The 20,590-nt window shown below is 40.3% G+C and overlaps 1 protein-coding gene across 25 annotated transcripts in view; it reads right to left on the bottom strand.

Annotated features, from left to right (window-relative positions):
• Nucleotides 1-20,590, bottom strand: part of SUGCT (succinyl-CoA:glutarate-CoA transferase) — a 622,687-nt gene that overhangs the window by 500,305 nt on the left and 101,792 nt on the right. For 24 of the 25 annotated variants that reach the window (XR_012508284.1, XR_012508287.1, XR_012508285.1 and 21 more), the window contains exon 9: nucleotides 16,947-17,042. The exons of the other annotated variant lie outside the window; for it this stretch is intronic. Coding sequence is in view for 5 of the 24 variants with exons in the window: in XM_045510767.2 (XP_045366723.2) it covers nucleotides 16,947-17,042 (96 nt within the window). In the remaining 19 variants the exon portion in view is untranslated. The remainder of the gene's footprint in view (nucleotides 1-16,946; nucleotides 17,043-20,590) is intronic. 25 annotated transcript variants of the gene reach the window in all.

Raw genomic sequence — 20,590 nt, 5'->3', positions numbered from 1 at the left:
TCAGGCACAGGGTGGATTTGGCCCAAGGGCCATGGTTTGCCAACCCCTGCTCTAAAGGAGCAGCAATGCAGTAAATAAAATAAATCAGCCTGAGGGTGGGATCCGTACTAAGAGCTGGCAATGAATGCTCAACAAGAGAAGGTCAAAATGGGCCTGCATAATGAGGGCCTTATAAATATCAAGGTAAAATAAACATACTAATAAATAATGCAAACAAATATCAATGAGGCGAAGTTTTATGAATTCATGTGGGTGGAAACACATCCCAAGCTGGCAATTTAAATTTATAATTACCCAAGTTTCAGCAAGTAAGAAAGAGAATAAAATGCCATCATGAACTAGAATGTATCTCACCAGTGGAGCTACCACAGTTGCCTAGGGGCTAATCCAAGCAGGATGGTATCCACTGCTCATCCTCCGGGAATGGGCCTGAGGTTTGTGTGGAGAGCAGAGAGGAAAAAGAGATAAGACTTTCTACTAACAGAAATGTTTACAGGAATAGAAGAGGCCAGGGGTGGCGGGGAAGGAAAAAAAAAACATTTTTGAGTTTGACCATCAGCCCAAGAGATTTTGTTCTTGATAGAATTTTGTGAAACAGGTATCTAGGGTTCCTCTTCCTTTTTTCTTGGTTTTTTTTTTTTTTTTTTTTTTTGGACAGAATCCATGCCTGAAAAACCTTGTATAGTTTCAAAAGGGTTTCTGATTTCTCGGTTTTGTAAAGACCTGGAGTCAAGTCCCAAGTCTGTCCAACGTGCTCTGTGAGCCTGGGCGGCCCATTGTGTGAGGCAGAGTGCTCTAATTATTACAGATGAATATCATGAATTAATAGTATACAAATTTATATACAGTATGTGAGTAATTATAATAGCTGTAAGTCAATGAGATAATGGTGATTCCTGACAACTGCAACAATTATAATCTTAGGGATGAACAGATGAATGAGGATAAAATTCTGAGATAAACCTGAGAGAGAAAGGCTGACGTAGATGTGCGTACTGGAGTGTAACTGTGGATCGGACTCCACAGCTTAGCCTTGAGATTTACCAAATAAATAAATAAGCAAGCAAGCAAGCAAAGATGCTTATAGACAGTAGTTACTCCACACTGAAAGCTGCTTATATGCCATGCTTCTTAAAACAAGATTTATCAGACTAGATTCTTTCAAGGTTGAGAAAGACCAACTTCTAAGATACTGGGACCTTCACAGACTTCCAATCTGCTGGGGTTGGAAAGTGTTAGTATCAATACGGGTGACAAGTCTCAGATATTTTTTTAAAAGACTCAAAAGCGAAATGCCAAGTACTCTCCACACTCTCCACAGAGCCCACCACTCTGAGTTAAACAACATCTAGCAACTATTAACTAAATGGAGATGTGTGGGTTTGTGTGTAGAGAACTCTACGACTGATTACTCTGTTGAAAAGTCAGAGTTCACGAACTAGTAACTTGCCTCCCTCATTTGCTTTCCTGAGATTTTATTTCACTTTATATTCCTCATCCTCATCCACAAAGTAAGCGGTTTTGTCTGAGTGACTTCTCACCTCCCCTTTCTTCTCTGTTACTCTGTTGTCTATAAATCACGGAAAGGTAGCTTTCAACTAAGTAGAAAGTCCTCTGTGACAACTAGAGCTATTCGAAAATTAAACTGTCTTCCTTGTAAAAAGTACTTCCTTGTAGCTGGGTTGGAGAGGAGTTGGATCAGCACGTGGTAGGGACTTGCCTACACCCGGTGAGAGACAGAATGATTTGTTTGGGCAAGGAGAGTCTAATTTCCTCACGTCCCCTCTGAGACGACATTCAAGGCTTACCACAGACCACCATTCTAGGCAATTTCACATATATTCACTTTGGCCCTCATAATAATTTGTTAAAGACTGAGCCAGGATTTGAAACCAGGTCCTTCTCCTGCCGCTTTCTGAGATATGACCATCAAAGCCAAAAGAATGTACAGGCACAATGGTTTTGCTTCAAGCTGTACCTTTCTTTGGTTTCTGAACCTTCCAACATTCCTCTGGCCTATTCAGAAGGATGCAAATTCAGTGACTTCAAATTCCTTCCCTGGTTCCTGAATGAAAGCAGGTGTCTAAATAGTTCAGAGCCCATAATTTTACAAGTGTAGTCTGGTTTCGTTTTCCCTAAATGGGCAGCACTTCTTACAGCACTGAGCCTCCCTGCCACTTTCCTGTCCACTTACACGATCTTTCAAAAGCATATTGCTGTTGATTTATAACATCACTTGCCGAAAGAGCTTAGTCCCACATCCTCAGAAATTTCATTGTGTTCTTACTCTTCTAGATTATCTACAAACATGTTTAATAAAGAGGCCCAGCAGAAACCCTTGGAGGGACCTCCCTGCTCACACGTCTCCATCAACAGCAGGATCACACATCCTACTTTTTGTTTCCTCTGTTAATACCTAAGTGTGACAAAATATTCCTCCTAATACACAATTTGGAGTAGCTTTGTTGTGAAACTTTGTAACCGACTCCTTGAAAGTCTAAAAAATTACATTTGTCGTGTTTTTTTGTTTGTTTGTTTGTTTGTTTCCTGGTGCTTATTTACCTCCTCAAACAATCCAGCATGTCATAGAAAACAGAATTCTTTCCTCCGCTCATTATACTAAGTGGCCAATGATCCTACAACTTTTGAAGTCCACCAATCTGAATGAGATTCACTGACAGATTTTTAGGGTGTCCTCGTTAGAGTGGAAACAAGAGTAGAATTCACTAACACTGAAGAGCAAGTGCAATACCTTATTTTGCATTTTGGTTAATTTATTCCCCTGAATTTCTTTAGACCCTTATATAATGAATGTCATAAAGTTTCAGCAATTTACTTATACCCAGCAAGCCAATCAGGTAGGACATCCTGTTCCCTTATTTGATCTAATACTGCCTTTCTTACCTCTTTGCTTCAAAAGACATGATGACAGAGGAAATTTCTATGTTTCAACAAAGACCAAAGCAAAGAGTTCACTGAGCCTCCAGGTCTCCTTTCTTCCCCATGAGCACATCTTTTGCACCCTGATCATCAAGCAGTCCCACTGAGTTTCCAAGTGACCTTCTGCCTTTCATGTATGAAAAAGCTTTTATTTCTGGATCGCGGGCCTTTTTGTGCTGTTTCTTGAATTCCTTTGCACTCTGACTGGCTTCTGAGTTACACCTGACCCGTCACACTTTGAGGTTTTCCCTGTTCTCACTTGAACAATCTTTGCCTACATTTCCCCCCATACTGGCTTCTTTCATTTTATGAGATGGATGCAAAAGTTTTTATAGGCGCTCCTAATCTTTGGTATGTGACATATTTTCCTGCCCTTCCATTAATGTGTTTAAAGCATTTCCAGGTTTCCTACAAGTTACAGACTTTTTAAAATATTACTTCCAATTTTAACTTAAGGCACACGTTGATTTGATCATAGTTCCATTTTTTTTTTTTAAAACTGAGTAATAATGTGAAGGAATTTTTGTTTTGTTTTGTTTTTCACTCCCCTTCAGAAGGTTGAATGTAATTGAGTTGTGAGTATTATTACAATCGTCACAGATAATTTCCTGCACCAATCCCTGTCTAATCTTAGGCCCAAGTCCAGCATAACTTCATTCTGTCCTTAATTCCATAACTTCTTTCCCTGTGAAGCAGACGTGTGTGTGAGCTTTTTCAGTCTCAGGGTATGATTTCCCTCATAACTACTATTTGATCTAGTTTTCCAGTGTTATCAATAGAATTTCAATGTCATTATCCTTTTCGTTTTGGTCTTCGGTGGAGATCCAGGGATGGATCCCAAGGTACCGGAGAAGCTCCTGAAATCACAGGCAAAATCATGCACGTATATGGGTAGTGCACTTTCCTGAGAAAGGATCCCATAGTTTTCGTTAGCTTCTCAAAGGAATTATAAGAAAAAAGAAAAAAATGCTTAGGAGCCATTGGTCCATAGTGTCCCTAAATATATTCTTATTATTGAGCATGAATTTCTCATCCACAGAGAATTTATTTGTCCAGCATTATTTTGCACATTTTCATTTACTGTTTTTATCATACTTACTCTGTTTTCACCATTTCTATATAGAAAACGTTAGAATCCCACCAGTCCATCCATCCCTGAGATTCCTACAGACCTCCTAACCCTACAGGACCAGTTTTCACTAGTTTCCATGTTTTCTCCTTCTATCAAACCAGTGAAAAGAAAATGGAATTGGGATCCTTACTGGCTACCAATCATTCAACCTACTCTGTTTTATACTAGAATTTAAATGCTTTTAAATACATGGGGATCTGCTTGTCTACAAAGCTGTCAATCTTCTGTTTATACGGATGGAGAGTTCTGCCATCCCCACCTTCATCCAACACACAGAAGAATCCCCCCCTCCCCCCCCCACCCTCCCCTGAGCAAATCTGTGTCAGATTGGGTCCCATGCTTCCTCTGCACTTATCAACTTTCTCCCAGTTTTTAGGTTCAACTGTAAACTGCCACTTAACAGATTCACTACACACTGAGCTCATTTTCTGGCCCCCCACATTAACACAACACCTCAATGCACCATTATATTTGCTGAACAAACCTCAGATTCTTTTGCAATCTACACAGTAACACCATTATAAGTTTTGCTCCCTACCCTCCCTTCTTTGAACTGGGACTGACCTTACTGATTTGACTCCTTGCAATGGAAACAAGAATGATATCGTAGGAAAAAAAGAACAAACCATACCCCTTTTAAGGTTTTCTGAGAAAGCATTTTAAATAATTATTAGGAAATATATACGAAAATTAACTATGTAGAAACAAAAAAATCCAATGCACACTGCAAAAGTCTGGCAAGAAAAATGAGAGGGTATTTTTAAGACACATAGTGCTCCTCATTCTTTCATGTTTTACATCCTCTCTTATTTAAATGAGGCAGCACACCAGTACGATTGCTGTTATACCAAAATCTCCACTACTCTTCATCAAATCAAACCTTAGGGCAGCTTATGACGGACTGTGAAGACTCCTACAAGGGTGTTTTCAGGATGAAAGAGCTCCTCAGACTTCCTCACAGGAGCTTTCTGAGGCTGCTGGGAAGCAGGGAATGTCCCAGAGACCCCCAAGGTATAAGTTAGAGCTATGCAAAGCCTCGAGGTCCTCTCTGAACCGAAAAGGTCACTCCAAAGCAGTAAAGGTAATAAAGAGCAGACAATCTGGAACGTATGTTGCACAAATTCAATTGGGATTTGGCAGTTTGTGTCTCTTGAGTTTGTTTCTCCAGAAATCATGTTTAAATTGGTGAACAGGATCACGGGCCAGCCTGTGATACGGCTGTACCGACAATACTAATGGTGCTGACTATTCTCAGTTCTGCTGAGCTTGACCGCTTCAGAACACTGAGGGGAATCTTCACCGAGCAGCCCAGTGTGGGCTGTAAGGAGAACTTCTCTCCTTGTTGCAGTGCTGAGACCAACACCCTCCCTTCCGCTTTGCATCCTACTGCTCTGCTCCCCGTCCGCCCATCTCCTCACACACACACATTTGCCAGGCAGAGGGAAAGGAAGACTCCTCCTTGACTTGGAGCGGTCCTCTGGTGGAGAAAAAATGCAGGAACAGTTGGTGGGCTGGGTTTTAACAACTGAGAGACGGGAATCATAGCTACAGGTGCGGGCTCTGTGGGATGGATGCAACAGGGGTGATGACGGCTACCAGCTACTGAACGCACACCACGTGCCTGACTCAGTGCCACAGATGCCACAGGTCCTGTCTTGCTAAATCATCACCACCATCCTTGAGGCAGGTAGTATTGTCCCTGTGATACAGATGAAGAAACTGACGCTAGGAGAAATGAAGCAATTTGCCCCAGTCTGTCTGACTCCAAAGCCCATGCTTTTAAATAATACATCTAAAGTGTGCTGGTATATCTGGTAGCATCTGCAGTCTTAGGAACAGTTGAAAAGGAAATTCAACAGTAATGGGAATGGTGGTGCAAAAATCCTATCACTGCAGAAGCAGAAATTTGGACCTTGGCCCGGAATGGGAAACTAGTACTTTAGGTTTGCGTTCCATAATTTAGATAATATTTTAACAATAAAATTGATTCTCAGTAAAATGCTTGAAAATTAGTTCTGCTCCTGGTCATCAGGAGTCACATCATAATAAGTGATGCTGCAAAAAGGACTCTAAAGACTCGAAGTAAATACTATGGCCACCTCAATTATTTTGTACAAAAGAAAATCATATTTAAGCTAAAATCATGTTGTTTTCACATCAATAAGAATGTTTACTAGACTGAAAGCAATCAAATTAAACTTTTTCACTCATTTAGTGATATTATAAATTATAAATGCCCCTCCCACACACCAACAAGAGGAAATATACACGCTCACAAAACACACCCTAACACACACACACATACACACATACACACCTGCTACGTTACTACTTGTTTGCTACCCTTGTTAACTGAAATAGATGAAAAACCACATCAGACTCAGAGGGAGGAGAATTTCGCAAGAGGCTGACTTATTTCAAGAACTAACTTTTCTCAAGCTGGGCATCCGGCAAAAAATTGGATATTCTACAGCACAGTCCTTAACCTTCTCACCCCCCTTTCCTAATACACAGGCCTAACCAGTTGTTACCAGGGCTTGTCCCACGGGGCCTCATATATCTCTGAAAGTGTATCATCTCCCTCTGGATCTTGCTTTACCTGTAAATGTCCTCTATATTCATCTTCAAGGCTGAAACTGACACCCTACAAGGTTCCACTTGGGACGTTTCTTTCTAAGCAGAAGTAGACTTCTCTGTAAAACCACCCTTGAGACTTCAGAACTCAGAAAGGTCTGCACTTCCTCCAACAATCACACAGAGGTTGATGCTAATTTCAGGTCACAGCCTCACTTCCCTTCTGCTCTAGAGCATTTCTACAGAGATCAAACCTGTACGTTTACTCTGTGTCGCGGTGCTAAGCAGGCCGGGATGCTGCTCTCTTGGTGAGCCAGTCCATCAGAGCAACCGCAGCTTAGTCTGTGCTGAGGTTATATAATGACAGAACTAACCCGAGCAACAGGAGGCTTGAATGAGGCGGAAATGGAAGGCATGAGTGTTAATTCAACAAAATGAAAATCATCCCCAGGAATTTCTCCCCAGGACTTTGAACCAGAAAGAAATGTAGGTTTACCTTAAATAGTCAACAGGTACAACAGTAGCTCTAAGATAGGGAGGAAGTCACCTAACGATGTGTTAGCGTTCACGGATGCTTCCAAGTCCCCACAGAAAAAAAACGCCTTCCCATTACCAGGTTACAAGAGTGACATCTAGTGGACTCGTAATGCAATAACCAGGAGGATTTCACACACACTGCAGAGCAGGGCTGGCTTCTCAAAACCTAACGTGAAAGCACATCACCTGGGGATCTGGTTAAAATGCAGATTCTGGTTCAGCAGAACAAAGGAGAAGCTATTAATCCTAACAAGCTTCCAGGAATGCTGATACCACTGCTCCACGGAGTGGCAAGGACCTAAAGCCTTTCTCACTTGCTTTTACCCTGAGGAAAGAACAGAGAAGGGACCCTTGAGAATCATTTTGCAGGGGGAAGGGAAATAGCTAGAGCGCCTGGGTTCAATCCCCAGTACCTTCATGAAAAATAAAACACATAAATAATTTTTTAAAAAGAGCAGTCAACTCCCACTCCCCACCCCCAAAAAAGATAAAAGCATCACTTTCAGGTTAAAATTAGGTCTAATGAATTACTAACATGATTTCTTTTAATGTTCCTGTTTCACTAGCCCCACTCAGCATGCACACTTGCTACCTCCTGTCTGAGCAGAGCCGCCGCACCAGCACTCCTTTCCCTAAATTTCCAGAAACAAACTAGGAAGGAAGAATGCATACTTCACAGCCATATTTACACATGGGGGCGTGACTTGCTCAAGTCTCCAACATAGGTTCACTCCAGGTTTTCTTTCATTTGCCCAATATTGAATTATACTGTAATAGTCATTTGTATCATATCAGAATTTCTTTTCCCCCCAGGTAACCTACACCAGAACAGGGAGCCACCAGGGTATTGTGTAAGTGCTAAGCACACCTACTCAGAATTTCAACATTTGCCCTGGACACCCCTAAGAACAGAACAGGATGTGTAACTACATCCAAGTCCAGCTGTTTCCAGTCTTACATGCTTTACCTGAGCCAAAGAGCCTCCATGCAGAGCCACCAGGCCAGACCCTCGGCTGTGAGGTCACGTGTGTGCTCCTGCACAGGGGAGCTCTGCCCGGCCGCACACGAACTCCTGCCTAGGCCTCTATCTCAGTGGACTGGACGCTTTACTGGTTCTAGGTCACAGTTCTAGGAGCCACCAACATTCAGGAAAACCATCTTTCTTTTCTCAAACACACACAGAAACATATACAAAATTCACTTTCTAGTCCTGTGGAATCTTTCAGTACAAGTCAATTGATCTATGACAAATAATCACTTTTAAGCAGTGCAACCCCTATTTCAAACAAACAAACAAAAGAAAAGCGGAGCTGTTCTGGTTGAAATCGGCTCGGGAGACTTGGAGATATGACTACTTGGCTTCTCCCCTAATCCAAGCCCCTCAGTGTTCCTTCTTTTGCCCCAAACACTCCTTCCCACCCCAACTCCTGCCCCAGCCTACCAACCTCACAGAAATACTGTTTGAAAACTAGAAACCATGGGTCTCACAATTGCTAAAATTACCCCAAGCTCCTATATTGCTCAAGGACAGCACTGTTCACATTACCTACAAGGAGACAGAGATAGCTGTTTCACTATAACTTGACTTAATTATGATTCTAATATAATTCTAGCATATGCGATCAAAGGATCTATTCCAAAGATGTACAACCTGATTTCCTGAAAGAAATTTGCTTTTAAGTCATAATTAAGGACCTCTGTAATGAGTAAACAACAGAATTGTTTATACCTCTTCAATTGCTCTTGGCATTCCTAAGGGGAAATTATGTAGAGGAAAATGTCACAGAATTCTTCCTCAAAAGTGGGATGAAGACAGAAAATGAGACCAAACATTCCAGTTTAAGTAAGAGGCATCACATCATCTGCCTTTATAGCATAGTCCTTCTGCCTTGGTTAGAATCCCAGCTACACACTCACACGTGACCTTGGGCAAGCCACCTAACCTTGAAAAGTCTCAGTTTCCTCATCTGAAAGTGAGGACAATAGCCATGCCTATTTCACAGGGTGGCTGTGAGGACAGGGTTAATATACGTAAAGTACTGAACTGACATAGCAATCACACAATAAATGTTATCTCTGATGATTATAATGATTATTAATGTAATATTGACTTAATAATAATAATATTCTTATTCAGCTGAATATTAAAAATGGCATTTGCTCCTTCGGGATAACTTTAGCGAATTTGATAGGCATGAACAACATACAATCCCATCAACTCTTTGTATATACTGAGAATATAGAGAATGCAAGAAAAGCTGACGAGATCCTAAGAGAATTTCTGATTTACTCCTTAAGACACACTGCCTTTCCTTGTGCCTCTTTCGATGTTACCTCTTAGTGAAACGCATTAAAAAGATGCTATTTGTCAGCTGGAGGCAGTACTGATTTATGAGAATCACAATAGTTTTTGAACAGTCATATGTATGTTTATTCTTTGTGCAATATGCTCTCCTTAAACATCATGTTGCCTAATTTATTTTAAATTTAGGGACTTTATTTTTAAATCAAAAGAAGCTGAACCTTTTCTAAGGAGAAGCCCAGAGGGTGGCAGCTATATGCCAGTAGCCAAACATCTGCTCTAATTTCACCTGCCTGTTGGATTGCCCAACTACCTATATTCTTGGGACTGTGGCCAAATTCTAGCCAACTGGTTTCAAAGTAACCAGGATCTTCAAGTAAATGATTCTGTTCTGTTTTAATAAGAATCTCAAATTCATAAGGATTAAGACAAATGTAAGATTTAAAGCAAATGAGCAAAAGCTACCTGGCCAAGACCTTTGGAACAAAAGAGGTGGGAGAAATTCAGACAATTCATGCCTTAATTAAACAAACAAACAAAAAAATTTTGAATATTCTAACTTGTCCGTAAAGTAATACAAAAGTTTACAGGAACCTCTGAGATGTAATCTAATGTATTTGCCATCACCTACACTTTTGTTCTCAATATATCTTCAGGTATTTTTCACTAAGTAAAGATTATCAAAGTTCACTTCAATCTTAAGGTTGTAAGAAGAGATGTTTAAAATATTCTGCAGTTCTCTCACTTTTTAAAACTGAAGGAGAAACCTCCACAATGTTTGTCAGTCAAAAGGGTAGGTATGTATCTTTTACGGAAACAGGTTCCCGTCTTGTGGACTTCTCAGAGATTACTTCTGAAAATCATTTTTTTCATGTTTCATTTAGTTAGGTATGAATTTATACTAAATCTCAATTAACTAAACCCTTCAAACTTTATCTTCAATAAACTGGAAACCTTTTGACAATTGAGTGGTGGCGTTATATATGATTCTCTTCACACTGTATTTCCTTCAGTAATGTTACATTTAGGAAATGGCTCAATACCACAATTTCTAAAAAAGATCTGAGGACAGTTTTTTTTTAAATATAAAAGTACACAGTACTTCCCCTCCTTTCCACCTTCAAAAGAAAGAAAGACAGAAACAGAGAGAGAAAGAAAGAGATTAAAGTAGAAATACCATTAAAAAAGAAAGTCAGCTATGTATCTTTATTTACTCTGCTCCTAAGTTCCATGGATAGTTTTCATAGAAACTATTTCATAGTGTCCTAGAAACTATTTTACAAAGTTATAATTATTATTTCAACTGCAGAAATAATCTCATTTAATTCCAACAATGAACATGGAAACAATTATCATTGTCACCTTTTTGCATAGGAAGCAGCTAACACTAGGGATATTAAAGACATCAAGATTTCACACCCATTCAGTGGCAAAGCCAAGTTATGAGCCCACGTCTGTCTGAGTCCAACACACAGATCCTCTCGGCTATGCTTGGACATATTGTCCCTGAGGTCCTTGAAATCAAGGGCCTAGTTCTTCCTCATCTGAAAGCCTTCCGGAACTAAAACAGTGCCTACTCCAGAGGGGGCTCAAGAAACTGTAGTTAGTTGAAGTTATTAAGAGTCATTTGAAAGCTTGAGTTGAAAACTTGGTAGAGGGAAACCCACAATTGCTGATAGCTCAGAATTCAAATATACGTCTATAGCCTGGTCACTTGTTACGTTTGGTATCTTCTAAGTCATAATAAATAGGTTATTTGTCAAACAGACAATAGAAACAGATCAGAAGAACTCTACCCTCTGCCAAAGAAACTTAAAGACAGGTAGCCACAATATGTCAAGCACCAGAAGAACTACTTCGGAGATGTAGTGAGAAAGGAAACAAGTTTTGAAATCTTAAAGCCATGGTTCTAATTAAGGCCCTTTGACTTTCTAGCAACAGCCACAGGAAAGTTGCTTTATCTTTCTCTATGTCCCTTTCATCAACATAAAGTGAGAAAAAATATATATGTATATGTATCCCAGTTACATGCTATGTGTTTGATGGAAGCCAGCATGATTATTCCAGTTATTGTCAATTCATCAATTAAATAAAATATGCACTACAATCACATGCCTGTTCAAAATTGTATTTTCAAAGTTTAGTGAATGAATGCTTTAGTGTAACTGTGGTATTAAAAAAAAAAGTCACACATAAAAAGAGACAGATGTATATCATTCACATTTTGGCTCTTAAAAAAATCCTTACCATGGGTTTAAAAAAAAAAAAAAGATCCCCAAGGTTACCTAATCTGCTATGATTTAACAGCATTTTGACGTTGTGCTAAGGAATGATAGCAAAGTGCTGTATCTCTTCAAACTTGGAATTTACTGCCTGTCTGAGACTCTGCTTATGCCAAATTAAACATCCAGTCTCATGTCCCCACCAGAAATAACATAGCACAGCTTCCTGCTCTACTCCTGGGTTGAATGAGTCCAAACTGAAGAAAGGGAGACATGATTTCATTTAATCATCTGAATCATTGTTTTCTGCATTCTCCTGAATTGGAGGCTATGGGGGGCAAGAGGGAGTTTAAAAGAAATCACCATGTAAGTCATCAGGCCATTTAAAGGAAAAATTTCCTTTGAAGGCCCTAGATTTGAAAGGCTCAAGAAAAAGCATAAGAATAGTATTCCTATTAATGATCTGCCCAGAAAGTCAGCTTCCCCTAGCCAGTCCACAGCACCCAGCTCCTGAGGCCTCAGGGTGCTGCTAGAATCTCTCTACGTGTGAGGCACAAATGGCCCTGCAGAATAGATGATGCAGTGCTTCCTTCCAGCAGACACCACCCAAAACTCTTGAAGAGTTTTGTAATATAAGAGCTTGAAGAAATGAGATGGTAAATGGAATAAAATATGCCCTGGAGTAGAGAGGTTAAGGCTGGGGGCAGGAGGCGGGGGGGGGGGGGGGCAGTCCGAGGCTAGGTTTTTTTAGGGTGAAGGATGTGATCATGTATCTGTCCACTGATGGATAATACAGATGTTAGAGGAGATCAGGTGCAGAGCAAGGCCTTTAAGTAGGCAAAATGAGGAAAGGGACAGTTCATCCACCGTGACAGGAGGAAAGGAAGTGCACTACATGTGGTACCCATGTAGGAGTTTGGGAGGTATGGTAGAGAAAAATGAAGTAGTTGCCTTCTAGCTGTATCAATTTTTAGTGGCATATGAGGCAAAGTCTCTGGCTAAGGACGAGAAGGGAGGAGGACGATCCGAGAAGATGCGAAAGTCATCACAGGGAAGGTAAATGTGGTAAGATTGCTGAGTAAGGCTGAGGACAAGACAGTCATGAATTGAGAGTAAGAAGTCAACACAGTACTTAAACGTTTTCTTCCAGCCATATTCACTGCTTCAGTGCAGGCACAGAATAGATGGAGCAGTAAGTCTGATCAGTGTTGGGACTTGCCAGTTGAACACAAACGAGACGGTGCACTCAGCGAAGTCTAGCTCCACTGTCTTATCATGACGCGCAGCATCAGCACCACCTGGAGTCAGAGTCGGCATCGTCACAGGATTTCCAAAGGACTCACGTGCATGCATAAGCAAGAGAAATAAGTGAGTGGGAACCAAGTGAAGACAGGAAAAGGTCATTAAGAGCAAAGGAGGCTATGGGCAGCCAGCCTGTTGCTTTGGTCCTCTGTGTGGATTTTAGACCACCAAGACTGGTGGCAGAAGAAATGACTGGGTCAAAGGAAGAGATGAACAGAGCCATATGGGGGTCACTGTCCAGGTGACTGCAGATGGCCTGGAAGGCTTGGAGTCCTGGTGGTGACTGAGGCAAACGTGTAAGGAATGACAAGACTTGTCCTGGTCATCTTTCAAGGGAAAGATGATTGTAGTTGTGGTCTCATTCTCCGGATTGGCCTCTTGGGTAGTTTATACTGATCATGGAGGCAACACTGTAGCGGAAGGAACACAAGGAACTCTGTGAGCTCCCTCAAGTCCTCCTGCAGGTAGAATGAACTGGGAGAGAGATGGTCTTATCAGGAACACAGAGAGAGCTTGGCTGGCTTCTGTTAGATGCTCGTTAGGAAGGGATTATTTTTATGTAAACAAAAATTGTTAAGCATTTCAGGTAGAGGTAGCAACTCAAAGACCTATGCTGCACTAGAGGGTGTAATAACTCTGTATAAGACTGGAGAAGTTTGTCCCTCTTGAAAAGAAGAGAAGCCAAAAAGAAGAAGGGAGAGAATGAGGAACAGAAGGTGAGCAGACTCATGTTTCATGTTGTTCATGACAAACTCCCTGGTATCAGCCAAAGGATATGGTAAGAAAGGTGAGGTCTCCCGTGGGAGATTGCATGAATTTTATCTATACAAAAACTCCATTTTTCTTTAAAATTTTCAGTATGGTCTCCCATGCTCTTAGTGTATTTGTGAATGGATCTTCTATAATATTGGAGAGAGGAAGACACCAGTGTGGGTCATGAGTTCAGAAAACAAAGGAGAACATGCAAATACAGGCTCCAAGGAAGTTGAAGAACTCTGGGAGAGAGTTTTAGATATACGCATGCTAGGAAACTAAGGAATTACCATGTTAGTCATGTATCTAAAGGGTAGCGGTCCCACTGATAACTGTGCATATACATAATAAACATAATAAAATACACATTTTTGAAGACCAGCTGCTTTTTCTGCACTCTCCTCTCCCATCCCTAAACCATGTCTATCTTTACAACTGTAACTGAAAGGTTGAGAAACACTGAACTAATACCAGTGCATTAAAAATATTAACACGAACATTATGTCATTACCATTCCCTCGGGCTAGGTACTTCTCAGGGGCCAAATCCGCTGCTAATGGGAACAAGAGAAGCACTGAAATCAAAAATTCTTTTTAAAAATCTGAATTCCCAGAAAAGCATCTACCAAAATGTTCAACAAATAGCAAAATGCTTACCTCAATTCTGTCCACTCTGCTTAATATACTTGTGTTCAGAAAGGTGGCAGCCAAAGAACAGGGAGAAAAGAGCACAGGTGGATACTCAACCCTGGAAGTTAAGAACTGCATGTATACAAAATAACACACAAATCAAGGATCACTACTCTTCAAAACTTTGCATTCCAGGCATTCAAGGTCCATGATCCTTCAGATAAGGTTCAGTAATTGTGGAGAGTGAGCTGGGCACCTTGACTTACTCCTGAGACCATCAGGGTCTTCTGTTATAGACTTTTAGCTCCAAACTCAGGCAACTCAAATTAAATGCAAAGCTGTGATTATTATGGAAACTGAATTATAATTATCCTGGAATTCACCCATAAAAATATTTCCCAAATCTATTTCTTAAAAATTGAAAACAGACCAGGGTCTACAAGCATATCTATGATCCATCTCAGTATGTTAGTTTCATTCAAGCTAAATTTGCATTTGTTCCTTAATCACAGGGCTGAACCAGTTCTCCACCAAGAGGAAACCAATCAATTTCGGGCTTCCGAGGAAAAAGTTTAGTAGATCTTCTCTTATTTCTTATAGATTATGAAGTTGCAATCAATTAGATCAAAATAGGCACAGTATCCATTTTATGTGACTGGGACAATTCAAGAAGGAAAAGTAAATTTGTGTCTTCAAAGAACACAAATACACACACATACAGACTTTCCCATATCTTTTACATATCATAATAAAAGCCAAAGATTCTAAATTTCTTTTCACCTCCCAGTAAAATAATTGAGAGCATGCCCAAGATGCCAGGGGTCTCCATGTAAACACCCAGGAGAGATAGCTGAGGTCTACACAAAACTTTTTTTAAAGATGTTCTATTTTTTTTAAATAAGCAAAAAATAGCTTATAAACCTTATGCCTGAACATAGTGAACACCTCCCTACCTGATGTTATTAGGAGTTACACCATAAAGCCTTCCAACCCACAGATACTTTCTCCATACACAGCAAAGATGGAAGCCCGAACTTCCATTATTTGAGATGAATTCCCCTGGGTTCCAACACTGCCCCCTGCTAAAATGCCCTTGAGAGGGATTTCCATTATCAATGATGAGGACAAATTAGTGGATGAGACCCCTTAGATAGGAGCAAGTTTGATGGCCAGCATGTGTGGTGGAGCAGCAGAAAGGAACTGAAATCACAGCACTCTCCTGTCAAAGGTGGCACGATCCGAAAGATTATTCAGTAAAGAGCTGGAGTCCATCTACCTAATCTAGGTATCAGATTTCTTATCTGTAAACTAAGGCTGAATATGATGAGCTCTCGTTTAAAAGAAAGACTTCTGTGAAGTGAGGTAGGTTTGACTAGAAGTATAGGATCAGCCACAAAGGGCTAGGAAGTTGGAAAGCCAAATGTCAATAACGGTGGTCATAACACCACTGCTGGAGGGAAGAGACACACTAAGGAAAATGTCTCCACAACTTTAATTATGCCAAAAGATTAAACAAATGTATTACAAGGCAGTTCTACAGGGAAATCTTAGTAATGCCTCAAGTGTAAAGGTACCATAAACAGAAATAGAGAAGAATTCTAGATTCACATCGGGTCATTGTTTTCCTCAAATTTGTATTTTAAAAAATGGAACCTAATCTAGTTTCGCCCAAGGAGATGCTGTTCTTAAAACTACAAGAATGATCGGCAGTGTTGATGCATTTCCTTGCAAATGGAAAATGCTTACTTTTATATGTTCTTTCAAGAGCACGAGCACTGAAATGACTTTAGTAAAACAGTCCTCCTTTATTCAAGAGATATTTACACAGTACCTAGTACGTGCTTCTACTAGATGTGAGAAGGGACATAAGGATGAAGAGGACACTTCTGCTCTTCAACTTACAGCGTGGTACAGAAGATACGACAAAGACATTAGTAAATACAACGAGATTATGACGCAACCAGGCTAACCAAGGTTAGGGGTTTGGAAGAAGAGCTAGAGTTTTTGTTTTTTATTTTTGAAAGATCATAGTTTCTTCACATACTCATTCACACTAGCCAAAGTCAAGAATTTCTGAGGAAAAGCTTAGACACTTAATAAAGAACAGCAGCTCCTGAACCATCTGCTTTGCGCAAAGAAATGAAGCTCCTTCACACGCAAATTTTCATTTCATTTCAACCCTGTGAGGATATTGTTGTCAGATGGGGTAAGTAACATTTAATTTATAATTGACATGGCGAACAAGCCATGCTTTATAAAATGGCTACAATCAGTGCCTCTTTTGGCTGAAAAAAAAAGCAAACCATCATATGAGTCCAAAAGTCACTGACTTTCATCAAGTTCTTTTGATCCATTTAAGTGTCCTGTTACTAATCGTCTCATGAAGAAACGTGCAAAACACAGAATTTAAAGTGAACAACAGAAGCTTGTTATACCCAGACAAAGATACACGACAGGATACCCTGTAAGTTGTTTTTAAAGGAATCATTTCTCAAACTCATATCATACAAAACTGCAGGTTCTAGGAGCCCAATCCTATGTTGCTGTATTCTTACCTGGTAAGGAACAATGCTGCCATGAGCGGTACCCCAGCGTTTTGCTTCCTGCTGGCCAATAAGATAATTAGCAGCTACCTGGGTCAAACATGCCACCTACCAAAAGAAAAAAAAAAAAAAGCTAGTTTACTAGTTTACCTATATTCGTAAACAGAAACTTATAATAGGAACATTCTCATTTGATTTCATTTCATGTCATTGTAGAAGGAAAAGAGAGAGAAAAACTGTCCTGTTTGATTGGAAAATATGCAGGCAACCACACTTTTGTCATACAAAGAAAAGAAGAATGGTATTACATTATTGCATGAGACTGTAAGTGCTGAGTAATGGTCAACTGAGACATATAAACACAGAAACATTCCGCTCCTGGAAAGGTCATCTGAAGGCAGAGGTTGACCCAGCAGATGGAATCCTGATCCAGCCTTTAGCATCAAAGCCGTAGCAAAATACATCAGCAACTGGTATGTTCCTTCCCCCTTTTACTTTCCATCAATATGACACAAAAAGAACCTGCATCATCACTGAGCAGGCGAACTCGTCAGAGTTCACGTTCCTCTAAACTTCTCATATCATGAAAAAATAAGAAGAAACTTCTATTTTGTTTAAGTCAGTTTAGTCAAATTTTCTGTTACTTGTTACCCAAAGCATTCTTACTGACACAGAGGATCAAGATTATTTAACTTGTTTTATTTTTTTATTCATTAGTGACTCATTCTCCTTTAAACAAAAATGACTATACTTCTCCCAACTTGGTCCTGTGCCCAGATTCTCATAATTATTTCGGCTTTCAAGAACCACAGATCTATTAAAGGAGCCATCTAAAGTTTTAAGGTCAGCCTCTGGCTCTTGTAGTTTTTATATACAGATATTGAAGACCATACTAATTCAATTCCATATGAGGATAATGACTTGATTCCTGGTGATCTGTCACTAAGAGCTTAGGTTCCAATGACTATCTGTGCCCCCAAGGGCCCAGAACGATGGGAAGGAGGTGACCAAACAACCACTTTCCATAGTTTACAGAAGAAAAGCTTCTGGCCTCATAGCATAATGATGACTCAGCATGGGGCTTGTCCCATTCTATATCATCGGATGTGATTAGGAATCTACCAAGCCAGCAAGTCAAACATCCCAAACTGAGACTGGCTCCTGAAGCAAGCCAAGGGGTGATTTTTCAGGGCTTGGTGCTGCAGCCTGTCATTGCCCTCTACCTGGCACAGTGGCTGGCCTCCCACAAGTGCTGTCACTGGGGCTCAGCCTGGATGAATCTCCTCTCTGCAGCAGCCATTCTCCTTTACTTTTCTCTTTGGATTTATATTCACTTTTATGTTCATTTACTGCTCTGTTGAAATTGGAACTGCCTTATGGCAGCTGGTTTGGCTGTACTGCCCAGGTGGCAAAACTAATAAACTTTGAGTCATCCACTTCTGGACTTCCATCTGGTCTTGGGCATTTGAACCATGGAGCATTCCAGGGCTGCCTGGGGCTGCCTGGTGCTAATCACCATTTCACAGATCACTTCTGTGTCTTTCAAAATAGAAAATCAAATCAACATTTTGTAGTCAAAATGTACTGGATGGGAAGGCCAGAGTCACAGCTTCTAATTTCTGTCAACCTCTAGATGTACAACTGTAGGTATATAAATCAACTACATTGACCTTCAGACATCTTCCCTATAAAGTCTTGGGCATTTGCCCAACTGTTTTCAAACTTTTTTTAAAAAAAGCATAACTCCTGTTTCAAACCAAATAATACATGGTCTGGTTGAAGCAGGGGCAAGCCTACAAGCCACCCTAGGAAACATGAACAAAGAACACAATTTGCAAGATAGTAAATGGTCTTACATTGCTTCCAAGGTGTATACTTCTGCCACTATTATTCTTCTTAACAACATGGCAGATAGAAAGATAACCAGGGATACAATAGTAGTCATTTTCCCACGAAGGCTCTCCCTGAAGTTGAGGACATTTTCTCAAGTCTGAGGTTTTACTGTAAGAAAGGTGCCTCTTTAATCTAGTTATGTTGGGGGTTGGGGGCATTGTTCTTTTGAAAAATTCTGGTGAAAGTCACTAAGGAGCTCTGGTGCTACTGGAGGGCAAGAATTCACACTAATAAAGGCAATTCTTTGTGAGCAGAAGTCACAAGACCCTTGGTATTTCCACTTTTCTCATTTCAGAGTCAAATGATAGTCAACAAGTCAACAAGAGCAAGGACTACAGGGAGAAGTGGGCTGACTGGGTGATCCTAGATTTACTCAGACGCTCAGCAGGGAAAGGCATAGGCTGGGTGCTAGGCTGGAGGGCGGCCTGGCTGCCTCATCTCTTGCTCACTACATCGTTCTTTCTTCTCAGTTGTGACTTCTGTGTTTCTGACTCTGCCTTGATAAGCTACCCTTGACAACTATTTAATAAAAGTAGCCCCTCTTAGAGGGAGTTTGAATGAAGGGTCAGAATTCACCTCACAGGCTGTTTCCAAATAGAATATCATATCCATTTTCTCCACACAATGGTAGCTCATGAAAACAAAAAGCATTTCAGAACTAGCATGCTCCCACTGGGCAGAAAGGTTAAATAAGATTTTACGCCGATTGCCATCCAAAAACAAAAGTGTGATTTGTCAGTAACTACTCAGAGGCAAAGTTGGGGGTGGGGGAGGAGGTGGGAATCTATTTTAAAAAAGAGACCAACAGGGCTAAACTTAGCAACCCAATGTTTAAAAGGGGCATTACAGATCTGAAAGTAATCTACTATTTACAAAGATGTATTTTAAGGCAAGAGAAGGGGGAGAAAGCCAGCAGCTATGACGTGATTATGTACGAAAAATCAGAGGTTTCCTGGCAATTAATGACAAATTTTCCACAAATCAAAAGAATGCAGGATGTGACTTTTAGGTTAATAACTACATACTGTAGACCCATTCTAAATATTGCATTAGATCATTACTTTCATTCCCTAAACTTAGGCTCATTATTTCATCATGTGGATGCTATATAATTTACTCAGAATGTTGCCTTTATATGGTTTCATCTAAACAAAAAAGCCATCTTTGATTTAATAATAATCATTCTGAAAGCAAAATTATTATTTTAGATAACACAGTGGGTCCCAATAGTCTTTGTGCATACCACAAAACCAATGGCGTGGTCTAAGTGGATCTCAAAGGGCACAGCCCCAAAAGGCTTGAGGAAGAATATGCCCAATTATTTCCCAAAGGAGCCCCATGGTGTCTGTCACCACATTTACTTCTATGAAATGAAGATCAAGCTGCAATAATACAATCTTTCATCTCCAAAAGGACAACCAAGTATCACAGGTAAAAACGGGGAAAACAAGACTGCAAGTCCATTACATCAAAATGGGTCATTTTTCCCTCCTACTCCTTTGCATCTATTCCAGCCTCCAACTAAGCTGGACTAAACACTAATCATGCATCACTTCTGCACCTGCCTGTATCTGTATCCATTCTTCAAAGTCCATTTCAACACTGCCATTTCATTCAGCCCCCACATAACCTAAGCAAACATCAACAACAACAACACGTTGCACATTCACAGTTCGCCACATACTACAGTTAGAATTATATGATGGTAAATCTGGAAAGACCTAAATCAGTAGTTTCTGACCCTAGTGGCTCAATGCAATCAC

This window comes from Camelus bactrianus, chromosome 7 (genome assembly GCF_048773025.1).
Source record: "Camelus bactrianus isolate YW-2024 breed Bactrian camel chromosome 7, ASM4877302v1, whole genome shotgun sequence".
Classification (NCBI taxonomy): domain Eukaryota; kingdom Metazoa; phylum Chordata; class Mammalia; order Artiodactyla; family Camelidae; genus Camelus; species Camelus bactrianus.
This window is presented reverse-complemented; position numbering and strand designations above follow the sequence as displayed.